At 39.0% G+C, this 23,425-nt stretch overlaps 1 protein-coding gene across 1 annotated transcript in view; it reads right to left on the reverse strand.

The window, feature by feature from the left end:
• Nucleotides 1–1,678: 1,678 nt before the first annotated feature.
• Nucleotides 1,679–23,425, reverse strand: part of LOC121861514 (solute carrier family 25 member 36-like) — a 45,051-nt gene continuing 23,304 nt past the window's right edge. The window contains exons 4-8 of the mRNA XM_042359324.1: nt 11,239–11,363; nt 9,002–9,111; nt 8,768–8,868; nt 4,225–4,414; nt 1,679–3,898 (exon numbers count right to left, since the gene is read on the reverse strand). Coding sequence (XP_042215258.1) covers nt 3,820–3,898; nt 4,225–4,414; nt 8,768–8,868; nt 9,002–9,111; nt 11,239–11,363 — 605 coding nt within the window. The 3' untranslated portion in view covers nt 1,679–3,819. The remainder of the gene's footprint in view (nt 3,899–4,224; nt 4,415–8,767; nt 8,869–9,001; nt 9,112–11,238; nt 11,364–23,425) is intronic.

Below are 23,425 nucleotides of genomic sequence, written 5' to 3' on the forward strand. Positions count from 1 at the left end.
AATTTTACATTCAAGAACATTCTAAAACAATTATTATTTTCTAAGAATATTGTATTGCAAATAAATATTCATCATTAGAAAAAAAAAAAATTATATATATATATATATATATATATATATATATATATATATATATATATATATATATATATATATATATATATATATATATATATATATATATATATATATATATATATATATATATATATATACGTATATATATATATATATATAGAGTCTGCGCGGAATGTTAAGTTGCGATAGGGCCGACGAACTAAGTTCTCGCAAACATAAGATCATATGTTGTGAAGCCTGTCCTGGGATGCGAGATGTCAAAACGCTTGGTTTGTTGGCAAGTGCTGACATTTGGCAACTGAGAACACGTCACGGCTTGTAGTCAGTGAGCCTCTGGCAGCTGTGAGGGGAATATTTATTGTGCGGGTTCCCGTGCCATGTGACCATGTTTTGTCTAGTTTAAAGTGCATTAACCCAACATAGTGGCCATCAGAGATGTCCAGGAGGGTTACTACAAGAGACGATATTGCAGCAGTGATTGCATTGTACAAAGCGAACCATGTACTGAGAGAAATATCAGCTCAGATTGGTGTGGCATTACGAGTTGTTCAAAATCTTGTCAAACGTTTCCGTGACCTTGGAGAGGACGAGTTACCAGCTCCATTACCTAAGTCTGGTAGGCCTAAATTATTGTCTCCACGGACACTTAAGGTTATTTCTCGACAAGTTCGGTCCAATCCCTCACTCACAGCACGTGAAGTAAAGAGAGAAACCCCCGTCTTTTGAGTCACGTCTCGTTATTTGTGTTCAACAAGCCCTGCACGATGACCTGGGATTTAAGAGCTTTCGTGCCCAGCCGTAAACCTCTGTTGACAAAGAGACAGAAGGAAAATAGAGTGAAATTTTGCAAGAAATATGAAGTGTGGGATTTAGAGACATGGAGGAGTGTATTATGGTCGGATGAGGCTACGTTTTCTGTGACTGGGAGTTATGGAGGGAGGGTGTACTGCCCCCTCAGATGCGCACCTCCCACAGTACACTGTAAAGACTGTTAAGCACCCTGCCTCGCTTATGGTTTGGGCTTCCTTTACGTATAATGGTGTAGGTGAACTCGTAATCCTCCCTAAGAACCAGATGATGAATCAGTACAACTATCTTGAACTGCTCAGTGATTTCTTTCCTGAATCATTTGATAAAGCTAAGGCAAGCCTTTTCATGCAGGACGTTGCCCCATGCCACACTGCTAAAAGTGTCATACAGTGGCTCAAAGACTGTGAGGTACCTTTCTTTAATGACTGGCCTGGCAGTAGCCCAGATCTTAACCCAATAGAAAATTTGTTAAGCGTCGTCTGCGCGACGCTGACACATCATCAATCCCAAAGCTAGAGGCAGCCATCAAGGATACCTGGGCTAACTTGCCACCTGACCTCTTGCAAAACCTTGCTGACAGTGTTCCTCGAAGACTAAAAGACTGTCTGAAGCGCAGAGGAAACACTAAAAAGTATTAATTGAAGTGGTAAGTGTTACATGACTTTATTTATATAACATAATCGTAAATATCAATATTTTTTCAGCACACGAGCTAACATTCCGCGCAGACTGTATATATATATATGTGTGTGTGTGTGTGTAATGGAACTTTTTCAGAGACAAGGTTTCCAAAAAAAAAAAAAATGAAACCTCACAACCTAAATGATACAATTTTTACTGTAATGAAGATGAAACCTAGTAATGAAAACTGCTCCAAAGCTAAACAGGCAATATCATTCACACAAGTTAGAAAAAAATACTTCAAACACACTTACAAGGAACATTCAAACTGAATATAGATCAGCAAACCATAATCAGATTGACTACTCCATAACCCTGCAGTTTTCAAATGAGAACCAAACCTAATGTAACACTCACAGCCACATCTCTGAATGTGTGCGACTAGACAAGAACAAGAAAACCCATAAATAATGGGAACGCAGCAACTCGGCATTTCCTCAGAAATCAAAATATTGAATAGCACTATTGTACCTCCAAATAAAATTAAACAAGATCTTGTAGAATTACTTGACATTACAGAACCAAGAAAGTTGATAAACAAACAATATTAATTACTCCAAGCTGAATGTCCTATTATTCATTGCACAAACTTGTTTTTGTGATACCTGCTAGAATGGTGTAATTGGGTATTGACATGGCTCTAACACTGCCACTAGATCTGGTAAGGCAAATTATTGCCGCTCACCTTTGATTTCAGTATAAAAATTATAATTACATTTTGTAACACCAGCTGAATGCAAATGATATCAATCTCTGATATGAAAAGATGGATTTTTACACTATTAGGTAGCAGTATTGTATTGTCTTCTTCAAAGGCACATAACTAGATCTACAGTATCTCATCTACACAACAGAATAAGCTTACTTAACTGTCATCAATACAGGATAGCTTGTACACGTCAGAAACTAATAAGTGCACTCCTGACAGCAGTTTAAAGTGGTAGCTTCTTACATACAGTACCGAGTTCATAAAGCTAGCACCGCAAAGTTACAAGATTTCAAGCAACTCTTTCTAAAGCTGGTAACAATAGACAAACCTCTTTCAGTATTCATAATAGTACTAATGGTTGTGATCACATTTCCAGTGACTAATATGACCACAACTCTCCTATTTATTACTATTATTGTACTAGGACTTACTATTTGCCAAGCTAACCATTCCTATTTGACAGCAAGCAAAACTGACTTATCAATTTACAGCATAAGTTATGAGTGATGATTATTTCATTAAATTGTATCATTATCTGTACATTACTTTAAACGGAGCTCTGATAAGATTCATCCTTAGAGCAAACATCCTAACTTGTGTTCCACTTCAAATTAGAAACACTTATTTTGGCTAAATTTTGTGTAAATGTTCATATTCACAAAATATTTTCAGGAGCGGTACTGCATATAAATATCTCGACACTAGACTGCCGATGAATAAGAATCACTCCTTCATAATTTCTGTTTTCTGAATGCCTGCTTGAAAATGCACTACTGTGAACTTGGAAGAAAAAACCATAAAGTGACTGCTACTAAATTTATGTTCTTTATAACTGATGTTGATTACAGAAATTCCAACACTTGAGGAGAGACCACAAGACAAAAAAAAAAGTTTTGGAGTTGGTTATCTTCAGCCACCAGTACAAGTAACATGGAGCACATCACAAGAAATTTTATATATATATATACTATATACTGTTTATATATAACTTAAATTTCAACATCATCACTAGGAACAATTTGTAAGCACCTTAGTTGGCATGGCTTTAGTTAAAAACAAAGGGGGAAAGAATCCATCTAAAGTACTGGAAGACATTAAAACAAAATGGTGTATAATTGGTATCTCTGTCAAGGATTACTCTGCAAACAGTTTACTTACTGTAACACAAAGTAGAACGAATGGTGAAATAATTACCTGTATTGAGCACTGATAGAAAAAATTCAACTACTGTACTGTGAATTAGGATCACACCTTTTTTGTGGGGGACAATGCAAAGTAGGAGCTTCAATATGGTAAATTATTTCATCCTATCTACAGAATATCAATATCAAAACATCTGAAGTAAAATCTGTAATACACCTATCATTAACAAGGTATGTGTAGTTGCAGCTTAGGTACCACAGAAAGTGACTTTCCAATATGTTATCGACTTTGGCAAATTTCAATGGGTCACATAATAGTCAATTATTTACCAATTGCATTTAAACATCTTTTCTGTCACTTCACTAGAGATTAACATCACCTTTACAGAATTTTTAAAATTACTCTGTTGTGTTGTCATCCATGTCATCATCATAGCCATCGTCTTCATAGAATTCACTGTCACGTTCGCAGAAGTGCCTGTAAAATAATAGGAAATATGAGTACAGTATTCCACCTATAATTATAAATAGATATCTGTGGCTAAAGAAAATTAGTTTGTTTAGAAAAACAGATTGAGGTGTTAATCATCATAGGGCATATCTATCTATCTATCTATCTATCTATCTATCTATCTATATATAATATATATATAATATATATATATTATATATATATATATATATATATATATATATATATATATATATATATATATATATATATATATATATATATATATATATATATATATATATATATATTAATTAAAAATAAAACATTTTGTACAAGAAAGAAAAATGTACCTTGTGAGGACATACACAACTCCCTCGTATGTGGCCATCACAATCGCAGTATTGGGAATTTGTCGGACAAGTTGTGTTGCCAGTCCACGGTACAGCCCACCCCATCCTTCCTCACGGAGTACAAGACCAAGAGTCTGCCAAAAGCCTCGATACTTGCGGCCCTCTTCTCTCATCCGTGTTCTTGCTACTTCTGCAGAGAGAAAGTTGAATACAAATATGAAATATTTTTAGATTACTTGAGTCCACACATCGCATCATATATACTGTATAGGTACAGTATCGGAATTCGGTTTTTTGGACTCCGAGATGCTCTGGTCACCAGGAATACTTTATAAAAAATGTATGAAATGGGGAAGATTAGTTAAAAAAAAATCTTTTAAAAATGAAATAAAGAACATTTACTGAATACTGTACAGTGGTCTAATTAGATTTGCTATAGGCCTACTGAGAACTAAGACACGAGTATGTAAGCTGGGGCTAATCAGGTGTTGCGGCATTCAAGTTTATTTATTTATTGATTAATTATAATGTTCTCATATGCGTGGCCTTTTATGGTTCATCATGATTATTACATCAGCAGCAAGAGAAAAAAATACAATACTGTATGTAATTTGTAATGTGACTTGAAAGAAAAAGGATAAGCTGTATCAGAAGGTTATTTACTCAAGATTCATTCCTGTGAGAGCTTTCAGCTGAACAGCTTACAACAGGGGTCACTATAACACACTGTATAGTATTTGATATAAAGATACCTTCCTAAAAATGTTATTTACTACCTTTGAGCATTATATGTTGGCTCAATTTGGCTCCCTGTACACTTTGACAAATGATTAATGAATAAACCAGGGTATATGGAGATGCATAATACTGTACACTACAATACAGTGAACCCTCGAAGATTCGGACCCTGTAAATCCGGATTTCTGAAGATTTTTGAAAAAAAATTGGCGGTTCTGGGCTAAGAAGCCTCCCTAAGAAGCATTCCCAAAACAGGGTAAAGGTAGTTTTAGGCTTAGTTTTTATCTTATAAAATATCACAAACTAAACTTAGCAGAATATAACTTACATTGCTGGAATCCTTGCAAGATCGTGAATAATTTGAGTATAAACATCACATAGTTTGCACAAGAGATAAAAATTTTAGTCCTTTAGTGTAGTACATTGAGTACAAAGTGAGTACTGTACAGTAATATGTTGCTCAAAATTATGGCTTTTTCACAGGAAAAAGTATGTATAACTAACCTCAGTGGTCAGGATAATATGGACTGTATATTTGGTGTGTTTTATATGATTATTTATTGTTCTTTTTATACATTTAGTACACTGACTGGAAGATTCAGACAATCTGCTCTTCCGACCAGGTGGTACCCCCTTTTAGTCCAGATCTTCGAGGGTTCACTGTATTACTTATTAAGTGATGGAAAATACACTGCAGTAGACCCTTCAAATTTGCGGGGGTTAGGTTCTCTAAATGGCCGCGAATCGCCAAATACGCAAATAACATTTGCTGACCAGGAGAGGGGAGGGGGTCAATTTTTACTTGTGTACAAAGAAATGTATATTCCCTTTATGTGTTTGCCCTTACGACAATTGTTTCTTTTACCTGTATTGTATACAGTATGTGTGTGTGCGTGGCTAGACACACAAAACACATACAAATAAGTAATAATAGGAAAATCCTCTCACAAATAATCAGAAACAAATGTAGTATTAAAAATGTTGAGTCTACCCTCTGTAGGTAGTAAGCAGCTACCAAACAGGGAGGTACTACCGCCTGGGAAGATATTGAAAGCATAATGTGTTGTCTAATGGTAGACCCTAATGCCATCGGGCATTAAAAATTGTGACCAATTCTCAGGTTGCTGATCTGACTTTCTGCCTCATTTACATCAAATTGCAGGGTCTCAATTGTTTCTCTTACCATTGACAACACAACATACATATATAATTTCTCACTTTTTTTTGTATTTCTTTATGGTTCTTTATTATTATTATCATTACAGTGTTGTTATCATTATTATTTTATTTTAAATTTTGTTTTTGTTATTATGAATTTTATTTACTAAGAATTATTATTACATCCCCCCCCCCCCGATGTGGGTCAGTGAATTGTGCTCGGGTGGGTTAATTCTGTAAAAAAAAAAAAAAAATCTACTCTGTGCTTTGTTATTGATAAAGCATGGAGTAGACTTTAGGGTAGACTCAACATTTTCAATACTACATTTGTTTTTGATTGTGAGAGGATTTTCCCATAATTATTTATCTGCATGCATTGTGTGTGTGTGTGTGTGTGTGTGTGTGTGTCTACACCAGTGGTGTATTCTTAATGAATGCATTGCATGACTAGTAGAAAGCAAAATATATTTTTAAATAGTATCTTCAATAATACAGATTTAATTTTAGAGTCTTCACAGTTTTTACTCAGGAAAGGCGAGGAGACTCAGTGTCCCTCAATGCATGCAGAAGGATAAGCCGCATGCCCTCAATGGACATATAGACGTAACCATCTTTTCAATAACGGGCTAAAATGAACTTCAATGTGTTGGGTCATAAGGAATTTGAGCCATTTTAGTCAAATTAAATACTTTTTCCCTTAATAAGCATGAAGTCTTATGTTATGTAGTGATATTATATTACCTAAGAGTTGTTGTTCCCTAAGAGTGGCTATTTAATAAGGTTTCTGTAAATGTAATGGGAACAAATGCATGCAATTCGAAAACTGCATTCACTTGTCGAGAGGCTATGTAGACCAGCGGCGGCTCTCTGTCAGCTGGACAAAACTGGTCCACATTATTATTTTTAATATTTCTAAATAACCCAACAGTCCACTTTCAGTTATAGTTTTTTCACTTGGGAAAGTTATTCTGTTTTCTATTTTACTTGAAATAATAATCGGATCATATACGGGTAAATAAAAATATTTATTAATTATTTAAATGTTCAGCAATAAGATCATTGACAACTTTACAGAGGGCCAGCATTCTGCATGATGCCTTGTCACTTTTTTAATTACAGGTGCTCCTCTACTTAAGAACGTTCAACTTACACACTTTCAGAGATACAGACATCATCACTGAGGGGGGTTACCTGCCAGAACAGGTGTTTAATGTGGATGAGACTGGATTATTTTGAAGAAAATTCCAGATAGAACAAACATTATCTAAGAGGAGAAGAGTGAGCCAGGTTTTAAGGCTGTATTAAAGGGTATAGCTGTACTAAATGGCCATACTCATTTCATTTTATACAATATGTTTGGTATCTACAAGAGTAAAGTTGGACTTACAAACAAGCCTCAGGAACATAATTCGTTCCTAAGTAGAGAAGCACCTGTACTTTATTTCTAAATTACTGTCGCTCACACTGAAAGCTTAATATTATTTTGCCCTAAGTATTTTTGCACCCATTATTAAATGATTTATAATAGATACTTTGTCAGATGCCACTGATATAATTTAAGAAATTAGGTGTTTATAAAAGCTTGACAACCCTTATTCCGAGAAAGGCTATATTCAACTTGATATTTGATTTGATAACTGATATACAGTAAGTCCTGGTATAACGTCGGCGCACTTAACATTGTTTCGGTACTGCGTCGCTAATCTTTAGATAAAAAAAATTAATTTAACGTCCCGATGACTTGGTACAGTCACCCAAAAAAGTCCTGTCGCGAACCATGAACCCCGAGATTCAGACTCTTGAATCCGAAGCATTTATGGACAGAATAATGTATCAGTGTCTACTGCTTCGGGTTCACGAGTCTGAATCTCGGGGTTCATGGTTCGCGACAGGACTTTTTTGGGTGACTGTACAATGTCGTTTTGTGTCGTCGCGGACTACTTTTTACGGCGCATCACCCTCTCTCGTCTGGCCGCGCTACGCTCTTTCGGCTCAGCAGAGTCTCAGTGAATCACCGCCCTCCTCCTCCAATCCCTCCATACTCCTCCCCTCCCACCATCCGCCTCCTCCACTTCACTACCCACCACAAACTCGCTCTACCACCTCCGCCCATCACTGAGTACCAATACAAACTTAGTAGTTGTATATGTATGCACTAATTTCTATAGAAATGGCTATGATTTTCTGTATATATAGGAACGTAACTCTCGTATTTTATCTACGCATTTCTTATGGGGAAAATTTATCCGCTTAACGTTCTTTCGTATAACATCGCGTTTTTAGGAACGTAACCCCGACGTTAAGCGAGGACTTACTGTATGTGGTGTTCTGCATGCCTCATCAGTGCAATCATGGTAAAGGAAATTACTGTCTCTAGAACGAATGACTCCCTGTCCCGGCCGCGAAAATGCCGGAACTTTAAAATTAACCGCAGACATTCTTGGGTACATCCAGGGTGTCATCCGCGAATAATAAAGGACCATAAAATAAAAATCTGCAGATTATCCAGGTGTTCTGTACAATATTATTTATTAAATAGTAATAAATACACCTGTACTGTGCGCGTATGTGTGTAGGGGAGGGGGGATGGAGTTGATCCTTAATTTTTCACTTTAACTTATCCATTAATAAAACAGTTTACACTTACCATGTGGGTAGCAGATGGAGGATGCTATTGTTTTTGACGTTGCACCTGCAAGCATGAACTCCAGGAAGTCCCGAGTTGACCGATTATTGGGATTACCTTGCCTGGAAAGGTTAAATACAATTCTATATCTCTGTCAGCTCATCATTACACCCAAGTTCATACCGTATATATTTTTAGTAGCCTTATGATCATTACTCAATCTAACTTTACAAGGAAAACCATTAATGAACTTGCCTATCAGCAATGAGCTTTGCCTTGATGGCTTCGTATATTACGAAGTGGATGACAGTTTCCGAGATGCCATAGTATGATGCTGTGATCCCCCGGTAGAACCCACCAATACCCTGCAAAGCAAACCAGTTCAACTTAAAATTGGACAAAATTAATTCTTACATAATTTTCAATCCTCATGTATGTCAAACAAATATATTCAGTGTGTGGGAGCTTACTGGTACAATTGTGGAATTGTGTTCCTATCCCCCGTGGTAACCCGTGTCTCCAAATGGCCTATATGACCTATAGCAAACCTATCCACCAATCATTAAACAACCAATACCCATTCATTCACAGTGATACTACTACTGCAACGTTGCTGTTTAGAGACATGGGTTACAATGGGGTGTAGAAACACATTTCTGCAACTGTACCATCCAAATTTTCTTCACTGGAGATTTTGCATAAAGTATCATTTTTATCTATTAAAAAAAATCAATATTTATCCTTTCTCATCTAATTGCAAGCCTGCTTACAAGATATGAAAACATATCTTACTTTTCTAATTTTAGATCATGAACTTGTTTGTGAATTTCTTGTTAAAAACAACATGAAGACTTGGCACTACATTCACTCCTCAGAGGCATGCAGACTGGCAGGCACCCAAACTCTCTGACTATATTGGCACCACTGACTTTTGTGTGTGTGTGTGTGTGTGTGTGTGTGTGTGTCAGTGGACTGCGGAGATTTCCTTTCTATGTCATCTTTTATTTATACTGAACACTGCATAGTCAAATGAAGGCCAATTTCTTGCCTGTGGGCAGATAGTGCTGAATGCTTACAAAGACAATGTCATAAACGTACTGTACAATGAAGAGTGCAGCATTTCTCCAGACACAACAATGTTTAAAGTGATTTACGGTATATAATATATTTTCAACTTTATCTTGAGTAGACAGGAGATATGGGAGAAGGCTGAGGAGTTAGGAAGGGGAGAAGACTGGGAGAAGGATAGTGAGTAAGCAAGAGATGGTAGATACTGGGGGAGCAATAAATACTGTAGAAGACAGAGCTGCAAGCTCTAGTACAGTACTTTACAGTATAACAAAGGTCATTTGGACGAATGTAATTTTTTTTTTGCATTACAGTACAGTATATACTTTACATATATAAAAATAAAAACATAAAGGACTGATCCAGGAAAAGCCTATCTTATAAGACAGTGTGACACACAGCATCCATCAAATCTACAAGCAGGCAATGATCAAACTATTAATATGAGTCTTCTATCTCTCAACCCAGGCCATCAGAAAGGGTCTAATAGGTGATAGTCACAGCTCAAGCTTGAGTGTTAATTGAGAATTGGTGCTAGTTTTACATTCTTTGATGCATTTTTTTTAATCTAGATAGTGTGAATGATGGTATCCATGCAAAACAACAAACAAATATCCTTTGGGTCAAAACACTAATATTACCCAACTGGCAGTCTCACTCTTGGATAAGACTTTAAGACTCAGTTTAAAGTTAACCCAACAAAAGAAGGTCTAAAGGACACAAAACTGCAGTACATCTTCCTTCAAAGGTGTGGATCTCTTTCACCACCTACCAGGTGTTCAGGTCTCCCTGAACCCTTGCAGGATCCTGAAATTTACTATTGTTCAGGAAAGTGCCTGCAGTCTACCTTTTAAATTCGACAAACACCAACAAAATACCTAGACTTACACTGACTGGTGCATATCCATGATGGAACACAAAGTAACTTAAGTCTACTTAAATATTTTTCCATGGGTAAAGAAGCTAAACAAAGCTTAGTCTTCAATAACCTCCACCGACTATGGACCAGTGGGTTAAAAGGAACACCTGCCTTCTTAAATCAGAATTTAAGTAGGCACTACCATGACCCAGAAGCTTAAGTCTCTAATTGTCTATTGTTAGACTGAAACCCCACAAGATGAATCTCTTCCCCCGTAACACCTTTACCTCTTACTGACCTTCCAAGGAAAAAATGAGTCATAGAAAATGCTTGTTTGATTTCCTCCCACATTTTATTTATAAATCAAGAGGCTCACTTGTGTTTTTTTTCCTGAAGGCAGCTCAGGAGAAAAATTATTCTCTTAAAGTCTTACTTCCTAACTATTTTAAGTAGTCACACCTCATACCTTTAGGGTCAAGACCCAAACTCAGTCACTCAGGAAAAAAGCTGTACAGCTGCATATGGTTTTTCTTATGTCGAGTGCCATTCATGATGCACAACATACCTGTTGACGGTAAGTACGACGTATACACTGAAGTGCTGAGGTACTACTGCCATAAATACTGTTGTCCAGCTGCAGGCGAGTTTTGATGAACCAGATTGGATTGGTGGCTGTGCACGCAGTGAAGCCTGAACAAAGAAAACACACGATTAAATAAAAATTGCTGACGATACCCACAATTCATGTAGTCTTTACAGATAGATATACAAAAATACAGAATGATGAAAAACTAATATGCCTCAAAGAACCCAAACTACAGTACAGTATATACAGTACTGTACTATATTTGCATAGTTTTTACCTCACAACAAGTCATAGAACAGTAGTTAGGATACATAAAACCCAATTGAAGAAATAATTACAATACATATGCATGGTAAAACAGGACAGATTGAACAAATATCCTGTCTAACACAGTACGTATCATGTAATAGGAATTTTTAGATCTACAGTATTTAAAGGAGTACACTATTTCAATTAATATATCAATGAAAACCAATAATTAAAAAAAAATTGGTTTGCAAGTGAAATTGTGGAAAGGTATACAAAATCATAGTGCTGAGGAACTTCATTACCTACAGCTGAATCATTCTGCCACAAGCACATTATTCATCCATGTACTAAACACACTTATTAAAAAGTGAGTTAAGTTGAAAATTGGCAGACAAGTTGATTATACAGTACATACCGGAGTACTGGCTGACTGGGTTTTTTTTCTACCACACACACAAGCCCCTGCCTAGCTAGTCATAGGAGGGAAAAAATACCATTGGAATTTTGAGCTTTATGAAAATAAGAATTTATCGATGCAGTAACTGCCGACCGACTATCTAATCAAGTATTATCAACCTTATTTATTCCAAAACACTATTGTCACGTATCAGCATTAAAAAATTATGAATTCTAGAAAATAGGTCACAAGAATAGTGGCTGTTACGTTAGAATGAGGATCTAGATAGGAAATGACTCAACTTAACTGGTGGAGAGCCTGAAAGGCGACAAGGACGTTCGACCCCGCTCGCTCACGGTGATCAGCTGTTGTGCACGTGATACACCACCACCAACAACCCCCTTCACAAGCACTCAAGACCATAAACACTTTATCATTACTGTCATCTTTCCACTAGTTTAGGAAGAAAATAGTGACTGTATGAACACTTCTTGTCCAATACAATATGGTGCAAACATACTGTAATCTCCAAGTGCATGTGCACCTAGCTTGCCGCGGAGCAACTCAGAAATAGGAAAAAGGAGTATTGGACCTTATGACCAATGGGTGAATAGTTGATAATAATATCTAAGAAAAAATAATTGAATGCAGATCCAAACTACACGTTACAGTACTAGTGTGTAAGACATCATGATCGTTCTCCCATTCTCTGAATATGGATATATTTATTGTATAAACCAAAAACAATGGAAAAGTATGAATTCGGCTACGAGCTTATAAATGTTGTTTTAATGGGAGTACCAAGGAGTGATTACATATGGCAGCAGTAGATGGACGCAATTCAATTCAATTTCAATTGTTTATTCCTTGATAAAGGAAGAGGGATCCTAGTGCTGTCACTAGGTACCCCTGTACAATGACACCAGAAGCATCTGGCAAGTGTGACAAGTATATACAGTATAAATATTTTAAAGGGGCTTACTAAAGCCTAAGGAAGGAAGGATATTCCTTCAACACATAATCAATATTATTTACAAAATATCTGGCCAGTATGGGGAGGATCATCGTGTCTCCGTCAGGGGGTCGTGGAGATGGACGCATTATTTACACTGTCATATACTGTATAAGTGTATATATCTTAGGTCATGACAACAGTGGGATGTGATAAGTTACTCATGATTGTCCTTGAACTACATCCACAAGAAGTGTCCCTATATCCACCTTATATTTTCATCAGTGTAAGGCTCCCAATACTCTCATATTACCGCACATTACAGGAAAAAGATATATATATATATATATATATATATATATATATATATATATATATATATATATATATATATATATATATATATATACACGCTGGTTCAGACAAATAATAAATAACTCATAATAAATAAGAAGGGCGGTCTGCTTGACATCGTACCTCTAATAGATATGGCAGGATTCCAAGCACCGTAAAAAAAAAAAAAACTATGACGTGTGAGAAGAAAAACTTGGTTACCTGGGCAACACCAGTACCCAACAAAAAAAACAAGACAAATACAGACCATGTCTACTACTGTATCGCTCTTTGCAGTACATGTAATTCTTGTCTTCACACAACAGCCCACATGAGGAAAAGATGCTTCATCTCTTGAAATTTACCGACATTTCAAAATATAACCTAAAACTGAACACATAATGTCAACTAACTTATGGCATCAATAACACTTTCTCTAAAGTGCGACTCCGTGATACAACTGCAGTTATCACACGGAAACCAGAATGACGAAGGCCTGAACATAAATTCAACAGCCGATACAGCCGACTTATAACATTGTGGGCACATTTTGCGAAATATAAACTTGGTACGGAACAGTGACACGCGCAGAGATCACAGTGCCAGCGACCGTGTAGTGACGCAACAACGGATGTCAATAATGTGGGAGGAGCCTCGGAGGCAAGTGCGTAGCAAGTTTAAATTCCAACTTCGAAAGGTTCGTTCATTCATAGCATTTCCCCAACCTAGGCATATAAAAAAGCACCTGGTACAGTCAGGTTTCAGTGTTAGTTCAGTCACAGCATTTCCCCTGAATATGCAAGAATACACCTAGTCTGTGTATTTTAAACTCATTTAGCCAGTAAACTTTTGCGTCGCACCTTGGTGAGCTCGTTAAAAGTAGTCTCATCTCCAGTAAAATGGGGAGGGGGGGGGGGGCAGGGTTGTCTCAAGCTCCATGTTAGTACGAATCTGTTTACATCTCAAATAACATGTTTGCTAGTTTCAGTGTGTGTAGTACTGTCCTAACAACAAGCAAGAAGAGCAAGGTCGATCAAGTGGATTTTCAAACATCGATAAGAGGTGAAGTTCTCTATAGAGGCAGGTTGAAGGGTAGAATGGGTACAGTTATGGAGAGACGAGTTTACTACTCAAAAACCTCTGACACTTCTACACAGCCTGGGCGAAGGTAAACGGAAGCCCCCGAGAAAGGTAAATTCACCTTTCCACCCTTGAAGCAGATTATGCACTGTTTCTAAACCAAGATTATGACACAAAAAGACTACCAATAACCACTGAAACAGTCCACAATACACCTCAATTATCACATTCCGGTCTACGAATTAACCCAGCAAAACAATTTAATTTGTTTTACTCCTTCGAAGCAAGGGTCACGGACTGCTGCGCGTGGATTTCATTATATTTTTGTCTGCCCAGTGCTTGTTCAGTCCCATCAGGTACCGGCTCAAACAGAAAATGGCATATAAACAAGCTTCGACTGACAGATTCATTATTAACCACCTTTATTTTTATTCTTTACGTCACAGAACATCTAAGAAAATGGCTTAACGCTGGGTACAATATGTTCAGGTTGCCCGTAATTCATTATATCAAATTACTATTTACACTACCGGTACATGGTGAAAGTTAGGAGGTGGGGGCGCCCGGTCACTGGTCCCTTGTAGGCTTTGTAGCCAGTCGCTATTCGGACTTCCCTCGAGCGGTTATGTCATCTCTACACATACTTAAAATAACATTCAACTTAAGCTCAAAGTACATCACGTGAGCTTTACTTACATTCACAAACATTAACTTTTGTGCGTTTAAGTCTGATCAGTGTTTGTTTGTTTTTATTATTATAACAATTCCCAGCTGTTGCCGAGCTCATATTTTGTTTTTGCCCAAGCAGAAGTTCGTATCTCTACAAACATTATCAAACACTCAAGAAAATTTCCATTACCAACAGACGCAACACTCCAGGCAAAGCGGAGCTGGGTGACCTTCACATAACATTAACTTGGAAAAGAGTGGTGCCTGGCAGCGTCTTGCCGCTAACAACAAGATTTGACGCACACGTCGTCTCATACACCGGAGACCCACTACGGTACTAAGAAATTTTTATTCAAATACGACTCCTACATTTACCTCTAAGTAATTCTCCTTGCTGATTCACGAGCAACGTTCAACACTCCAATCATTATCCCGATTCCATTTTCAAAATAAACAATATTTCTAGTATATAGGGCAATCGGTAAGTATGCTTAATCAAGGAAGAATGGGGAGATTTCTTTCTATCCACGCACATTTTACAAAGAGTATATCAGTAAATAATTTCGAACCCTAAAATTATTACGTAACTTTGTCTTAAGATAACCATCCTAACGCTAATTGGATGGTTAGGTTAGTGATAGTTATCTCAAGCTGAAATAAGCTGAGGGAAGGTGTACCAATCTTCAGGTGGATCTCAGAGTAATGTAAATTGTGTGGACACGGTGTAGTGAGTGAGCAGCGGATGCAGGAGGGAGGAAGCGGGGTCATAGAGGACGTGAAGGGACGGCGCTACGTCCACGACGTAGAGTAGAAAGCGATCAATACAAGCAGGGTACCCCAGTGAGAAGGGCAGAGTTCGCTCTACTCCCTGCACTGCCTGCCATCACCCGCCTTAATATGTCATAGCCCTCAGTGCTGACCACCCCTACTAACGCCATAGCCCTTAGTGCTGGCCACCCTTTCTGACGACGGACTTGATTCAGAGCGCAGTGCGGCAACAACGGTTTAATTTGACTGACTCCTCTACCTGGTACTACACACAAATTGTTTCCATTTTGCTACAGGGAGTATTTATGTATAAGGCCTTATGACATGAGATCAGATGATGACGTCTGGGTGGAACAAATAAATTAATTACCCCTAAACACTGGGTCGTCAAAATACCTCTTCTACATCCGCTGAGAAGAAAAAGGTATTCTAAATATTAACTCTCCCACTGCAAGTGAGCTCACAGCTGGTAGTGACGCACAGAAGTAGGTCACATCAACACTGACAAATAGGTCTTATGTTGACAAGGGAGGTTAATGACCACCTGGCTTGTTGCCCGTTCGTGAAAACACACGGCAGCATCCAAGTGTTGACAGCATGGGCCAATGTATTCCCCAGTAGGTCAAGTTGTTTGGACGTGGTGAGGTTAAAATCCGGTTCAATGGTTCGGAAGGTTGACAATGTAAACAAACTTTGAGCAGAGGCACAGCTAGAGTATGTTGGCGTGTCTTCTCCAACAGGAACTAGGGATGGCAAGCTTGTCTTCCCCAACAGGAACTAGGGACGGCAAGCTTGTCTTCCCCAACAGGAACTAGGGATGGCAAGCTTGTCTTCTCCAACAGGAACTAGGGACGGCAAGCTTGTCTTCCCCAACAGGAACTAGGGATGGCAAGCGTCGTCCTCACACATGGCACTGCTCAAATAGTGTCAATGATATGGTTATGGCGTGGGTGTCCCTGACTGCCTGGTTCACAAGAACCACCTTGAGTGTGTTGGCCATCTACTCAACTTACCAGCGATCATCTTTTGATTATCTTACTTTACAATTCACTAATAACTCGAATGTTGAAAATCCATCAATTGTGCAAACCGAAGCCTGTCCTAACCTTTTTAAGAATTCCTCTTCTGGTGATGGGGAAAAACGTCTACGGCCAATTACGTTACTGATGATGATCTTTTTCCCCTTAGGTCTTTATTTTTACGGTAAAATAGACTGTCTCGATCAATTAACCAACCAACTAATCGATCAATCAATGAAACACGTATCTTAAGATCTAATTATCGTTCCCTATACACGACATCTACTACACTCTTTTAAAACTCTGGGCATGTACTCTCAATAACACCAAAAAACACAAAACAAATCCTTGAACGACAAGTAAATGAAACATAAATAATAATAAACAATTTGGGCACGAACACAACTTCCACCCACTGGCTCTACACGGGACGTTACCATGCCCTCTTTGTACACATTTTGGTTATTTCTTCCTTTTAAACGCCTTCCAATAGTTTTTTCTCAAATACTCTCTTCAATTTATAAAAAAAATACATTTTACCAACACAATAATATCACACGAAAAAGTGGGTCCGAAGACCATAACACGGTACAAACAAAAGCAGCTCCACGTGTCGCTATATTTAGCACTGAGTGATTCACACAGCAACACCAGTGGTTGAGATCAAGCATCTTATGCGTCACAGGAGCAGACATGAAGTACACGTGACTGCGCAATGTATACTGACTGTAATATGTAATGGTTCTGATGCAATGTTATGCTTCCTTGCATACAAAGGTAAATGATGTATTTTAAGAAGTGAAACTGTACCTTTGTTTTGCTTCAACCTTATCAGCTCATCTTAGAAGTAGGAAGTCAGTCTGTCTTAGTCCTCCAAAGTCTTGGGTATAATTTGATCCATGGTTGACTGCACACCACAACACCACCTGCATGATTCACCAGTAATAAGAGGCATAACACGTGCATGCGATCGCAAGAAAAAAATTCAGAACCCAATATATAAATGGGACGTGTCATGGTGACTGGCACATCGAGTCCACGAACTTGCCCAAAATCTTAAAACTTAACAACGCATTGTTTTTACCCAAATATACTGTAGTTGAAGTGTGAGGCTTCACCTCATCATACTATTTTAAAAATTAATGCAAGAAAGATTTACTGGGAGGAAAATCACTTGCCAAACACTTTTCTTCAGTATTTATATTTTCATCCAGCAACACAAATCAAAGACTAATTTGTGTTTACCTCACTGTTTACACAGAATTATATTTGAGTCTGCCCAATGCTTGTCCAATCTCTCGTCTACTGGCTCAAACTGCGCTGGACACCTAACGACTTTCTTGAAGCAGAACAAAAATTCCCTAGACCGTACAGTTCATACCTTAATGCTGTACCTTTTTATTGAAGTGGGGGTTACCTGCATTGATCTAACTACTGGTCTACCCAACGAGCTGGTTGGTCTATTGTTCAATTCAATATGTATAGAAAAAAAAGACTCACTCCATCCAACTTTTTTCTTGACCTTAAGGCCAAATCGAGAGGCAAGGACATGTGCATCACATAGTTGAGTAAGTGGACGTATAGGCTGTCTAAACTAAACCTTGAACACCGAGGATTAACGCCACTCTCCCTCCACATTGGACTCGACTAGCCTAAGTTGATTTTATCGGTTAGAGAGAGAGAGACCCCTGTTCTCTGGGATGTCAAGTGAAGCCAGAAGTCTGAAAACAACTGACCAATTTCCCCAAATGATATAATACTGAAAGAGTTTTCTTGCACCCAATCAAAATTCACGGTTTTGTTATTTTTAATCTGATATTTCCTACGTGGAAACGTGGATAAGATAAATCGGATAAGATAAATCTCGATAAAATCACACAGGGAAAAGGGAAACAATGGAGCACCTTAGCTTTCGTCTCTTTTCAAGACATCTTCAGGGGCAACTATGTTTGCGGTGGTGGTGGTGTGTGGATTGGTGTGTACAAAAGCCTCTCTCAGTATATATATATATATATAGTTGACCAGTACTGTCAAGTATTGAGGCAATAAACACTATTACGTCATTATTTTGCAGACATGGCGCACCTTATAACAAACATTGAGTCGAATCATCATGGTATAATTATGCACAACACCCTTTCTACAAACTCATCACACACACCGCTACATCCTCCACTCCAGCAAGAAAAAAAGATAAGCCAAAAGAAAACATTGTCCCCCATCCCAGGTCAACCTGTTCCATGACTGTAATTAAATCTATATTTATCTCAAGTTAAACACCTTAATTATCTTCACTTGCCATCAAATTTATTACAATACTTTCTCGTTCACCTCAACCCTCCCGCCACGTTATGAAGCAAACCGGCCAGCCGGTCAATATGTACAGTACGTGTAAGTATATATAATTATACAGCATATAAACAAGCTACCTACCCTACACACCCACACTCCTGCTCTCACCTTATGATGCACAAAATTCAGAATCACTTATAGAGAACCAGAAGTAACTGGACATAACCACACCAGCAACAAACTCGTCCTGAGCCAAGCCGGCTTGGCACGCAGGGGTAGGGGCGGGTGGGAGATGAGGGGGGTAAATACAACTGAGTACTGATGATCGAGCAGGGGGGGCGAGGTAGTGGTTACAACCTTCCTGGAAGCAACTGTAATGAAGTTGATTAAAAAAAATTTAACAATGCAACTACTTCCGCAATAATGAGCAAGTAAATTACTGTAGTGTGTACGTCCAAACAAACACACTGACTCAGACACCATCGCCTTCAACCCCTATACAATACATAAGTGCCCGACTTTAATGGATCGGTAGAAATTTAAAAAAAAAACTGACTGTACAGGATATAACATAACAAACATAAAAGTGAGAGTAAGTCTCCTACAATGTGAGCCACTACATACACGTCAACAAGATCCGAGATGAGGTGTGCAAGGACACCGGTGACCCTGAACACATAGAGCCAGGTGGGGTAGACGAACAAGAATGTGTAACTTACAAATGTTATAAAACAAAAAAAATTAACGCACGGTAATTATGCAACACTAATAAAATGAGTATTAACCAATATCCCGGGGTTACCTACTAACATAATTATGCAAACACCCTGAAGAAATGTGAACGAACTTGTGATTGGGTGCAATATTATCCAATCTCCCAACACTGAAGTGAAGGGACAAAGTGCGTGTTGATAGCCTGAGCGTAGTGGGAGGAGGAAGGGTTGTAGGCAGGGTTCGTCGCAACGGTGGTAGCAATCACGGTACCACCGGGTGGTGGAAATTTCCATGGCTGGTGACCGAGCTGCCCGCTGCCACGCCCTCCACCAACCTTCCGCAAGTCCCTACGCTCTCTCCACATAACATTCCCATATAACTCCCTATACTATCATACACCTCAATACACTTACTATCTACTTTACACTTATACACACACCCCATACACAACAAGTCCTCATATAAGCACCAAATGCCACTCCCTGGAGCTCCCCCAGAAGTTGTAAATAGTTCCTGGGAACCAATACACAAGTTTGCATAACATTTGCCTGTTACATCCTTGCAGGTGAATGGTCTGGACTCGTGGCCGAAGGAAAGGAATAGAACGTCCACAAAACAACGCCAGAGGTGGAACTGATATTTAGGGGATACGAGGAAGAGAAACTAAAAGATATCAACATCAGAAAAGAGGATTACCTGCCGATTAGTTTGACGTCAGTAGTGGGGAAATTTCTTAAATCAATTACAATATAGCAAGTAGCATTCGATCGCATTTTGAGAAAAAAAATAATCTACGACTCTCAACATGGATTTACTGTACAAAGGGAAAATCTTGTCTAACAAATCTGCTGACGTTCTTTAGGAAAGTGGAGATGGGAAGAAACTGATTCACAAATAGGGTGGTGGACGAGTGGAACAAGCTTAGCAACTTTGTAGTAAGTGCGGGAACTCTGGAAAGTTTTAAAAGGAGGCTAGATAGATTCATGGATGATAGAGAGTGGTAGTAACTCTCGACAGGAGCTGCCATGCACAGGCCAACCGGCCTATTGCAGACTCCTTATTTTCCTATGTTCTTATGAGGTAGTAGATAATGACGAAAATTACGATGTTATTTACTAAGACTTTGGCAAAGCGTTTGACAGAGTACCGCATCAGAGGCTTCTGAGAAAAGTTAGGCTCATAGTATCGAGGGATAAGTTTTAAATTGGATAAAATCATGGCTCACCGATAGAACACAGAGGGTCAGCAAAGATGGTTTTAAATGTGAGTGGGGCTGTGTAACTAGTGGGGTTCCCCAGAGTCAGTACTGGGCCCACTCTTGTTCATAATGTACATAAACAATCTAGATACTGGGATCAGCAGTGACATGAGCAAGTTTGTGGATGACACCAAAATAGAGAGGCAGATTAATACAGGGCAGGATGCAAGTGCACCACAGAAGGATTTAAATAAACTGCAGGAGTGTTCAGAAAAATGGCAAATGATATTCAACACCAGCAAGCGCAGCGTACTTAGTATTGGAAGAACAAATACTGTCAATGTATACAGCCTTAACAACATTAACCTAGAGAAGTTGACTTGCGAGAGAGACTTAGGGGTACTTGTAAGCCCGGACCTTCTGCCTAGAAAACTGTGCGTTTGTGTTCGAAATAAAGCAAACAGAGTATTAGGTTTTATATCTAGAAGTGTAAGTAATAAGAGTGTGGAGGTCATATTGCAATTATATCTTGCGCTTGTCAGGCCGCACCTCGATTTTGCTGTTCAGTTCTGGTGCCCTTATTATAGAATGGATAGCAATTCACTGGAGTCGGTGCAGCAAAAAATGACGAAAATTATTCCGGGACTTAGAAACCCTCCACGTCAAGATAGATTAAAGAAGCTAAACTTGCATTACCTAGAAAGACGAAGAGTGCGGGGAGATATGATAGAAGTATTAGTGGGTGAAAGGAATCAATAAAGGAGATATAGATAAAGTTCTTATAATATCCGAGCAGGATAGGACTCGCAGCAACGGATTTAAGTTGGGTAAGTTTAGGTTTAAGAGGGAGATAGGAAGGAACTGGTTCAAAAGTAGGGTGGTAGACCAGTGGAACAAGCTTAGCAACTTTGTAGTAAGTGCTGGGACACTGGGAAATTTTAAAAGGAGGCTAGATAGATCCATGGACGATAATGGTTGGAACTCTCGACAGGAGCTGCCATGCACAGGCTAACCGGCCTATTGCAGACTCCTTATTTTCTAATGTTCTTAATTGTTTTCGCCTAAGTCGGGGTTTACAGTCACCTTCAGAATATGATAATTAATGTCCATTTTCATAATACTAAAGCTACTGTTGAGATAAAGAGTACAACCAGCCGTAAAGTGGTGTAAGGGCCGTGGCAGCGCCGGTACTATAGTGCGTTTTTTCTCAGCTGAGAAAAAACGTACAGTACTATCTCAGCAGGTGGTATTGACGCACGGAAGGTCTCAAGAGTTTCTTCTGTCTCTCTCCTCAACTTCCCAAAGATATTGACTACAATCCCTGCCCCCCTCCTCACCAACACCCGCATAACCTTACTCCGCGAACTGTGCATCAAATGAGTAAGAAACTAGCACAACATAATGCAATTATACACATGCCGATAAAACTTATTATATGTATACAGAAGTACAGTATACTACTATGTCTAGAGTACAGTAGTTTGATGCAGAGTACAAAAATGCGACCCAAAGTGAAATTTATATTAAGAAATTGTTTAAATATATGAGCTTCAATCCCACGGTATACATACAGTGCCCCCAACAAGTTATAAGTATTACGATAGTGGCATCTTCAGCGAAATACAAAATAATTTACACCTAACTTTCCGGGTGGGTGTGAGACCTTAACACTGTCCACCACCACTCACTGTCGCACCACCTTCCACCACCACTCACTGCTACACGGCCTCCCACCACCACTCACTGCTACACGGCCTCCCACCGCCACTCACTGCTACACGGCCTCCCACCACCACTCACTGCTGACCTCCCACCACCACTGCTACCTCCCACCACCACTCACTGCTACACGGCCTCACTCACTGCTCTCCCACCACCACTCACTGCTACACGGCTCACTGGCCTCCCACCACCACTCACTGCTACACGGCCTCCCACCACCACTCACTGCTACACGGCCTCCCACCACCACTCACTGCTATACGGTCTCCCACCACCACTCACTGCTACACGGTCTCCCACCACCACTCACTGCTACACGGCCTCCCACCACCACTCACTGCTATACGGTCTCCCACCACCACTCACTGCTACACGGTCTCCCACCACCACTCACTGCTACACGGCCTCCCACCTCCAGAACATCATTACTTTACCTCCACGTTACTCACAACACAAAAGGTGAATCTACTGTAACATCTCACAAAATCCGAGTCATTAAAAAAGATAAAGGTGAACTTGGAGCACCAGAAATAAATGAAAATGCTGAATGTTTACCGAGGAGATTATACTTCGCCACACTAGAGTCATGGTGTAAATGCTGTTCCTTGTTATTCACCAACACAGCCAGCAGGACTCATCATATCTACGTATAACTAGATGTTTCAGGGGGTCGACCTCGATAGGGGTGAATGGTGACCCGGTTTTGTAACTTAATGCGTAGTCTGGGCTACTGTCCCGAGGTTCTGTTGCCACAAGACAACTGGCAACAACTA

This window comes from Homarus americanus, unplaced genomic scaffold (genome assembly GCF_018991925.1).
Source record: "Homarus americanus isolate GMGI-L3 unplaced genomic scaffold, GMGI_Hamer_2.0 scaffold24260, whole genome shotgun sequence".
NCBI classification, from domain to species: domain Eukaryota; kingdom Metazoa; phylum Arthropoda; class Malacostraca; order Decapoda; family Nephropidae; genus Homarus; species Homarus americanus.